Source organism: Morone saxatilis, unplaced genomic scaffold, assembly GCF_004916995.1.
Source record: "Morone saxatilis isolate NCDOM2014 unplaced genomic scaffold, NCSU_SB_2.0 Contig0, whole genome shotgun sequence".
Taxonomy (NCBI): Eukaryota; Metazoa; Chordata; class Actinopteri; family Moronidae; genus Morone; species Morone saxatilis.
Genome location: NW_023339650.1, coordinates 18,781,327 through 18,791,011, shown reverse-complemented (window position 1 = coordinate 18,791,011; position 9,685 = coordinate 18,781,327). Strand labels below are relative to the sequence as shown.

At 42.6% G+C, this 9,685-nt stretch overlaps 1 protein-coding gene across 1 annotated transcript in view; it reads left to right on the top strand.

The window, feature by feature from the left end:
- drosha (drosha ribonuclease III) overlaps window positions 1-9,685 on the top strand; it is a gene marked incomplete at its 5' end in the record, with an annotated part of 79,132 nt that overhangs the window by 30,270 nt on the left and 39,177 nt on the right. The window contains 5 exon segments of the mRNA XM_035665676.1: window positions 2,717-2,855; window positions 2,955-3,015; window positions 3,375-3,434; window positions 5,656-5,755; window positions 8,044-8,146. Coding sequence (XP_035521569.1) covers window positions 2,717-2,855; window positions 2,955-3,015; window positions 3,375-3,434; window positions 5,656-5,755; window positions 8,044-8,146 — 463 coding nt within the window.

The window sequence follows — 9,685 nt, the reverse complement described above, 5'->3', positions numbered from 1 at the left end:
TTTATCCCGAGGGAAATTCAAATGCTGTAAGAGCAACGCATATATATTTATATTCATATAACACATTTTATTTCACGTAAACTTTTGATTAAAATGCAGTGGATCCTACTCTATTCCCTTTTCTTTTTTTACCCCTAAATCCTGATTTACCTTTGTGCTATATTAAATAATGCAGTTCACAGTAATGACATTGAGTGCCGTTTGCCAAGCAGGCAGTTTGCCCATCAGTTTCCCTGCATGCGGGTGCAACAACACTCTTTTCAGTCAAGTCTACGGCTCGCCACTGAGCGAGGATGTTTATTCCCGTTTAGCCAAAGGCAGTTGAGCAGCAGCCGAGGCAGTGATCACTAAATCCAAATCCCTCCGATACTTTTACGCAGTCATAATGTTGACAGGAACAGTTGCAGACGTCAATCCTCTCCACAGATTTAGCTTAAAAGCCAATATTGTTGTTGGATGTTGTCCTTAACTGTGGAGGACCTGCAGTGTTTACAGAATAACTGATGTATTTTTCTTGATGCGTACCCAACTCTGTAGTTCAGGCTGTGTAGTAGGCAGTCATTGACTTGTGTCTGACATCGCACAATGGGGGAGTTGCAATTGGAAGTAGACATAGTTGTTTGTATTGTTTTTATTTATATTTTTTTATCAAACTGCCAACACGGCGCTGAGAATTGCTAGATTTTTGCTTGTGTCATGTCAAATAACTAGCTTTTTTTTTCCTCCCACCAAAAAACGCTGTTCCTCTTAACCACAGAAAAAAAATACAATTGCTGTTGAATTTGTCATCTCTGTGTTCAAGACTACAAAGCTGAAGGCCTCTTGAGCAACTATAAATATTGAAACCTCTCTGTTAACGTTTTACATATATATCTCATTGGAGCTTGAAATTGATTTGAAGTTAGCTGAAAGGAGACAAGCATTTTGAAAAGCAAGCCCAGGGGGGAGAGTAGTTTGAGTTTTTCTTTTTTTTTCTTCTTTTTTTTTGGGCTGAGATTATCATTCTCCTAATGTAAGATTGATAAAGGCTTGACATATCCTACTGAGCCCTATCTTTTTCCTTTTTCTTCCCTCAGCGAGTTTGAGATGTTCAGCCGCGGCACTCTTTCTAGGCACAGCAGTTTTTGTCCTCTTTTCAAACAAAGCTGAATGTCGACTAATGTGTTTCCTTCAGGCTTATTTTACCTTAAATTCCCACTTTTGCCTCTTTACAGGTTTGAAAGTTTAAGTCATTAATTTTCATACAAACAACTTTACCGTGACAAAGAGGCACGAGGGAAGCTCGCTCTCTCTTTCAGTGTCTCAGTACAGCTACCTTTCCTGTTTTCCTTCAAGCGATTGCTGATCCGACATTATTAGACTGATCTGCTTTGACCAGTGTTACCGTTTGTAATTAGTCATTAGCCAAAAGAGGAAATGGAACGGATAAGGCTCTGTGGAGGTTTTTGAAAGGGCCTGGGGTTGGGCCATAGTGTTGATGCTTAAACACTGTCAGTTTGGCTCTTGGTGCTCACTGTGAACACTATTGGCCCCCTGTGAGCAGTAATGATGCCCCAGAACCTAAACTCAGGAACTACATCAGGAAATAAAAGTCTTTGTGTTGTGACAACACAGTCTCATTGCATATTCTTGATAATTTACTGCTCTGCGACTTTAATTTCTGAGGGGATGTCGGAAAACACGGGCAGAGACAGAATGAGAAGCTGAAAATGCCACAAAGGCCTGATATGGCTGTCACTTAAAAAAAAGTATGAATTGATGAGAAGTAACATGCAGTTTGCTCAAATTAATTTGAACCAACCAACATATCGTAATCTTAAACAGATTTTTAGGATCACTGTGGTTTCATTCATCTGCAGTACCTCAGCTTGTGACAAGCTGAAATGCTTAGTCGGCTAATACGACTTGTTGTCCGACCTCGTCCTGAACTTAAAACTGTGTATAGTCAATCTTGAGGGACATACTGGCTGTCATAGAGAGGGAGGACACACAATATCGTTGAAATATGGGTATACAGTCTCTCCTGGAAGACATTCATAGTGTTGCACACGGTTGTTGGTTTCGGAAGCTTACAGAAATGTTCAGACACAGGCCATCCAATCCAATGTCAGAAATATGTGAAGGGTTTCTGAAGCTAATTGACCGTCTGACAAGCACGTCTTCATTACAGATTGAATAATTTATTTTTTTCCCACATTAGAATGATAAAAAGTGACAGCCCCACTGCTTAGTGTTTTGATTATTTTTTGATTATTTTTTTGCTTAAGGCTGTTTTAGTACTGAACTATACTGCTCGCATTTGTCCAGTCTAACTCACTTGTTTCACACTAGTTGGGTAGTTGCAGAGAGTTGCTTGAACATCAGATAACATTACAAGAAAATCTCATTCCCTACTTGCATTGACACTATTGACAACCACTGCTTGTTTACTACTGTATGTGAATGATTGCAGTGGTAACAGCCACAAGGCCTCTTTTTGGTCCGTCAGCAAAGGCCAGTGCTGTGAACTCTGCCACAGTAGTTCTGGTAGTAGTTCATCACAAAGTACCACCCCAAAAGACTTATTTGGAGGCAGGAACTACAGTAAATTAAGACTCTAGTTCCTCCAGCTTAAACGCAGATGAAGTTATGGGTTGCTGGTTTCTGAAAAATGCTCCTGTGGTTAACAACTTTTACATTACTCCTTTTTTGCTAACTCCCCTATTTTCTCCCCCAGCTTGCCATGACTCACCCCAGTCACCACCTCAACTTCGGCATGAATCCCGATCACGCCCGCAACTCCCTTTCCAACTGCGGCATCCGCCAGCCTAAGTACGGGGACAGGAAGGTCCACCACATGTACATGAGGAAGAAGGGTGGGTGATTTTTCCATTCTCTCCCCGTCTTGTTTCTTCTAAACGACCACTCTCTCTATTACGGACTCTCACCTCTCCACCTTGGGGATGTGTTTTCAGGAATCAACACATTGATTAACATCATGTCTCGTCTGGGGCAAGATGACCCCTCCCCCTCAAGGTAGGCTGCCTGTGGGCACATATCTGTTCATGCTATCACTGACCACAGGAGCAATCAAAGGGACGATTCTTGTGATTAATATACCCAGCAGGCCTGCTGACAAGAAAATTAACTTTAACTGTGAATGGAAGGGATATCTCGGGGGAAATGAAATGAGCTAATTTTAAGGGCAACGACTACTTATTATTGAATGTGCACCGCTGTTGTTCTCAAAGCGCTGATCAGTTGAGCCGCTGTGTGTGAGTGTGTATCTACTGTACGTGCGTTTGCCTCAAGTCTATCTTTCTCGTTACATCTTCAACTGTCCTCACATCTCCACCTTTTCTCCCGTCTCGTCCCGTCTCCTCCCCCACTCCTAGGATCAATCACAACGAGAGACTGGAGTTCCTGGGCGATGCTGTTGTCGAGTTCCTCACCAGGTGAGACAGCGCTCACACATCTCTGATAGACACAACAGCTAATTGAAACCGACTACAACACTATCGGCCTTTCTGCCAACCCCCCTTCCAGTTACTTTCTCACCCTCTCACTCCATTTTTCCCTCACTCTCATTGTCTACATCTATCCGTGTCTGTCACAACCGCACTCCTCTCCATACTTTGCACTCATTCAAGACAGTGATTTACTGGTAATTGGAACTGGGGTGTAATATTTCCTACCCCCTACCCTCTTTTTAACGGCCTGAAATTCTCCATGACAACTTGCAATTAGCTGTCTGGAATTGCTGTCTGGAATGCTGACTGTGTTATTGACTCCCAAGTGAGTGCGGACATTGCTGCCCAGCACTTACCTAAGCACGGTGCTAATTATATGTAGCTATTATTAATCTCGCACACTTCCTAGAAAGGCAGTGCCCACCTACCTACTGTACCTCCACCACCTCCTCTGAGTGGATATTACCAGAAGAAAATATAGGAAATGGGCTCGCTTTCTCTCTCCAGTACTCGCATACACACATAGGTTGTAAAAAGGATGACTAGATTTTTTTTTATCTGACTTCCATTTGCCCAACAGCATAACTTCTACTACCAAAATGTAATTCGTAACCCTCGATGCTAACACTTCCACAACAGTGAACATTCAGGAGCAGGATTAAACCTTAATAGGAACTGACACTGGGTTACACAGGACACTGCTTCAGCTCCTTATGCAGCAAGAACAGTGTTACAAAGAAGGTGGTTAGCCTCTGTTTCTCCGGATATCTGCGGGCATGTTTTCCTACTTTCCCTCCTTCTTCCCCCTCTTCCTCTGCCTTTCCTTCTTTGATTGTTAGCGTCTGACGAGACATGCTTGGCCTACGCTCTGGCCCTCTGAATTATTTATCAGCCTCTTGTCCAGTTAAATGGGTACAGCAGATCCAGCCAACTGCCTTGTGCACCTTCAGTGCGCGCTGCCCTTGGAGGCTATCTGTGCCTCTGCTGTCCAGCCAACAGAATATTTTGCACATTTGAATAGCCCTAACACAGGGAGCTAGTGTTGAACAGAGGAGGTTCATGAATTTTTTTTTTTTTTTTAAGGGTCAGCAGATGATGTAAAAAAATGAGTCCACTTGCAATATTTGTTCTTGGGGAAAAAGTAATGTATTAGAGGGAGTTATTAAGGTCCAGGTAAGTTTTTTTTGTTATTGTTGAACATAAAGTACATCACTTGTGTTTTGGGATTTTTTTTTTAACCATAAAGGTTAAGAATCACTGCTGCGGAAGATGTAATGAAAAGCACATGAGAAATGGATAACAGATGAGACTTACTGGCAGGAAAGAGCCATCGTTTTTATATCCCTGTGATGTACTGCACGGTCAGTGCGGTCGACAGTTCACTGCTCTGAAGAAGCATGAACATTTTTGAAGGCCATTTTCTTTATGAATGAACTTTATCTTGTGCGCCGATCTGCTTTTGATTAATAAACTGAGGTACAAACACAATGTTTTTTTTGTACCTGAAGAACGCTGTGCAGCTCAGTTAGCCGGCCTCTGTGACTGACACTTTTGCCAGCAAACCAAGTGTCTCTGGTCTAATTATTTTTCATTACGCTAAGTGGTTTTTATTAATTCCAAGTGCTTTGTTTTCACACTAAGATCACAATACCCTGACAAATAGACCTCTCGTGAATTTGGAAAACAGAACGCCACCTGCTTTCCTCCTTTTGCATTGATTAGAAATGACTGAATTAAATGGCCTGTTTTAATTCAAATGAAATCAAATGATACGCTGTGGTTAGGGAAACGCTGGACCGTAATGAAAATGGAACCCGCTCGCCCGGAACCCAGCTGTGGAACTACTGAAGCGTCTGCGGCCATTTCTGGGTTCCAACACAGACCTGGAAAGGCTGGAAATGTCTGAAAAATTAATTAGGTGGTCTTGAAAATTTTGGTGAATGCAGGATGAGGCAGAATGAAACAAATATCTAACAATTTCTATCTGATTGTACGTTTTAGACGATAAGTTTTCTTCCTCACGCATTCTCGTTTTTGTTGGTGTGAAGACGAACGTTCAGTAGATTTTGTGATGTACATACTTTGTGCTTGTTTGTTGAACTCAACTTTGTATTTAAACAAGAAATTAAGGTACTGAAGTGTGAAATATTTCCCAACGATAAATCTGAGATACGGTTCTAATCTGTTCTCATTTCTCTGTCCACAGTGTCCACTTGTACTACCTTTTTCCCAGTTTAGAGGAGGGCGGCCTGGCCACCTACAGAACAGCCATCGTACAGAACCAGCACCTAGCAATGCTAGCCAAGGTAAACTCACCTTCTTCACCTCATAACAAGTCCCCCGCTGGCAGGTCAAAACGGTGAAAGGTCGGCGAACTGACAGGAGAACATGTTTGAGACAGTCTTATTGTTTTCTGTCTTGCCGTTATGACTTTGCTTCTTTCTAAGTGGGCACTGGGGAAAAGAGTAATTTTGTCTTTCTGCCATCCCTACTATTTTTTTTTTTTGCCCCCTCAGGTTTGTAATTGGAGTTAAAAGGTTGTTGTTTTGGAGGACTAGACTAGTGCGGCTGGGGTCCCTGTGGGCCCCTAGAGGTCTTCCTGAAACACTCTCCAGTTCCTGTTATCGCTAGGCCCCCTTGCTTCCCTTCTTCTCTCTCTCGCTGGCAGCGTTGTACAGCCAAGCCTCACTCACTGGCACGTTTGTAAAGAACACAACAATAATCGTCCCGTGATGTGGAGAAAGCAATTAAAAACTTCAATCTTTCATGTTGCTCCCTGCTGAATACAAAGATGCAGCCGCCCGAATCTGCATTAGTGCTGTGTAGCAGTTTGGCTTGTTTCAATTTGCCGCTCGCGGTAAAGTGAGTGTGATACAGTGTTCGACGTTGCCAAGTTGTTTACCAGGCTCCTCTAAAGCCGTCTGCTCAAGAACACTCGCAATTATCTTTCAAAAAATATCTTTAGCGAGCAACGGCACAATCCGCCACTTCACTTGGAAGGCTTAAAAGTCAGAACGGTTTCCCTCTGAGTTGGAGTATTTATGAATTGTGATTTAATTTGTGTGTGCAATCACGGAGGGTGGGATACCACCAACAGTTATCAGCCATAATTAAATAGCACCCTGACTGTTTTTTTGCCGGGTATTCGTCTGTGGTGCACTGCCAGTAAAGTCAAGTTGGGCTACTTTTCACTTGGCTGAGAGAAATAGTTGCAGAAACTTTTACTGACCCTCACGCCCACACATCACAGCACGTATTTACATTAAGTACAAGAATTAATATTATTATTACTGTTATATTTGTTATTATTCTCACACTTTTTTTATTTGTACTGTTATTATGTCCTGCTTCATTCTTACACAGTTTAATCAAACCTGTCTTTATAGTGACCCTCTGGGCACCACTTGAGTGTATTTGTACAGCTCTGATGTGTCATAAACTGTCTCAATGGGCTTTACGGGGCCACATCAGCAATCGTTGCAGAACCAGGTTAAGCACCAGTCAAGAAAACTCCCAACAAATAAAAAAAGAAATGAAGAAACGTTTGGAAAGGCAATAGAGACCTTTTTTTTTCTTTATTAATCCCATTGGGAAATTACAGTGGTAAAACTGCTAAGTCACATAAATCATGAAACAACTGACATAAGGACACTCAAGGTGGTACTGTAGGAAATGGACACGATTCAATAATATAAATAATATTACAACAACATAATAAAGAAAAACATCTAGAATGAAATACAGTCTAAGAAAAGAGACAAAACTAAAGATTAGGATCATAGTTTAGCTGTGATGTGTATTAAACATACAAAATAATAAATAATGTTGTGCAATGTTGTGTGCTGTACAGAAAGGTAATGGCCTGTATAGATACAGATAAAATTAAGTGTGTATATTGAATATATCAGTACATATAATACACACACACACGCACACGCACACACACACACAAGTAAGTTAAATACAAGATATAAAGTAACAGTACTACAAAACTAAATAGACATTGGACAATGTTATTATAATAATACATACCGTATTTATCAGCTCTACAATCTTTATAGTGACTTCCAGTATAATAAATGAAATATCAGTTCTTTTCAGCATGATTGAGGTGGAGTCAGCTTAAAGTCCACTTCTGTTTTGCATATTTATAGTACTAATGTGTATTATTGTAAAAAGTGGCGTACCAGTGAACGAACTTTTCAGATAGAATGAAGGTCACCACTGTACTATTTCACAATTTATCTTGGGATTATCTGGCGTGTCTGTGTGTGTGTCTGTGCGCCAGTGTAATTTTGTGCATGTGTGTGAACATTTTCCTCCTGTGCCGGCTTAGTGCATCATGCCACAGCTGGACAACACATGGGCACATCTGTCAGTGCCATGAAGTAGAACCTTTTCCAGCAAGGGCAGGCAATCTTTTTCATTTCCCTCGAGTTCTCTGGCCCGTTTTTTTCCCCTTGTTTTCCATGGAGAGCCTATGAAAATGTGCAATACCCCAAAAAAAAAAAAAAAAATGCTATTACTTTTTCAAGAGGCTATTACTGAGGTGTTGGTGGCGAAGCACTGATATGAATGTGTTTGTCTTTTACAGAAACTGGAGTTGGATCGCTTCATGCTCTACGCTCACGGACCAGATCTGTGCCGGGAGTCGGACCTGCGACACGCCATGGCCAACTGCTTTGAGGCTCTTATTGGTGAGATTCCCACGAGACAAAGATAGAAGCTGGGATGGTGGTCGTGCAGGAGAACAAAAAAGAGCGGTGCATTTTGACTGAGCTAAATATGTAAATCTATTCCTAAAAGGATAGATTTACATATACAAAAAACAAATACAGCCTCCCCGCTCTTACAAACAAAACACAAAAATGAGCAGGGGGTTCAATACTCTAGGTTTAGTGGAGGGCCGCTTTGCTGGACTTCACAGCAGCACGTAAGTATTTTTATTGGTAATGCTTCTATGCATAAATGTGTTAAATTCATCTGGTAACCTCACGTGCTTTGAATAAAACTGAATCTTCTAGTAGTTGAATTCAGCCTTGTGTGTGTGTTAAGCTGTGTAAATAGCTGCAGTGGATCTCCCATTAGGCCCTGGAAACATTACACAGCTTTATTGATCTCAGGAGATGTGGTTTGACCTCTGGCTGGACAGGCAATCCCCCAGAGCCCTGCTCTGCTTTACCCACACCAAACACATACACAAGCTTGCTATTCATCTCGCTAGCAGTTCAGTGATAGAGTTTGTGCAGTGATTAGGACCCCGTGCTGAAAACCACACACACAAACACGCACGCACACACAGAGGAATCTTTTGGTGGGGACAGTCTCCGTCTCTCCATCCAACCCCATGGGCAGCGCTAAGCTGAGCCTCACTCCTGGAGCTGCAGAGTCGGCAGCTTTCCTCGCCTTATCACCATCTTGATTGAACCAGTTCAGCCATCTCTGCGCTCCCCTGATGATAGATACAGAAAGTGGGTGGCTTTAAAGAGATCTTCTTCACTTCCCTCCCCTTGCACCAAAACAGCAGTGCGCAACGAGCGCTGGGGAAAGTGCTGACTGGCACCACGGCCCCCTGTCGCCCCCGGGGGCCCCTTTCTTGTTACGGGTTCATTATCGGTAGAGACGAAGTCATAATCTATTCTGTCCCGTGGCTGTCGCCGCCTCATTGCTGCACACATCCGAGCAAGGCAGCAGGGCCACGACACTGGGTGCCTCTTTTCCTTTTCCCCTTCTCCTTCCCTCTCTCCTCTTCTATGTCAAATTTCAACTTAATAAAAGTGATGAATAAACAGGGATGCTTTTGTAAAGGAACCTGTGAGCAAACCGCTGTCAGAGAGCACCCTGTGGTGATGGGTTTTGGATTACTATCTCAAAAATACTAACTCACCGCAGACACACATGCTGAGGGGCAAAACAGACACGCATACACTCAGATTTGAGACGCACAAAGTCACTTGCAATGAGAACGGCGTCTGATGTTGCCTCTCTTCTTTTGTCATCTTCATTTCAGTTTTTTTTTTTTTTAGCTCAAACGCCTCCTTCAAGACCTTGTCGTCGAGCAGTCTATCTGTCTCCACCCTCTCCTGTCTCTGACTTACTCTTTATGTCCCTTTGCGTCTCTCTTCCATCTCTCTCTGTTCCCCCCCTGTGATCTAGAGTTTGGGTGTTATTAGGTGAAAGATGTGCCACGCAGATGATGAGTCATCCTGTCACTCTGTCATCTTCCCCCCCCCCCC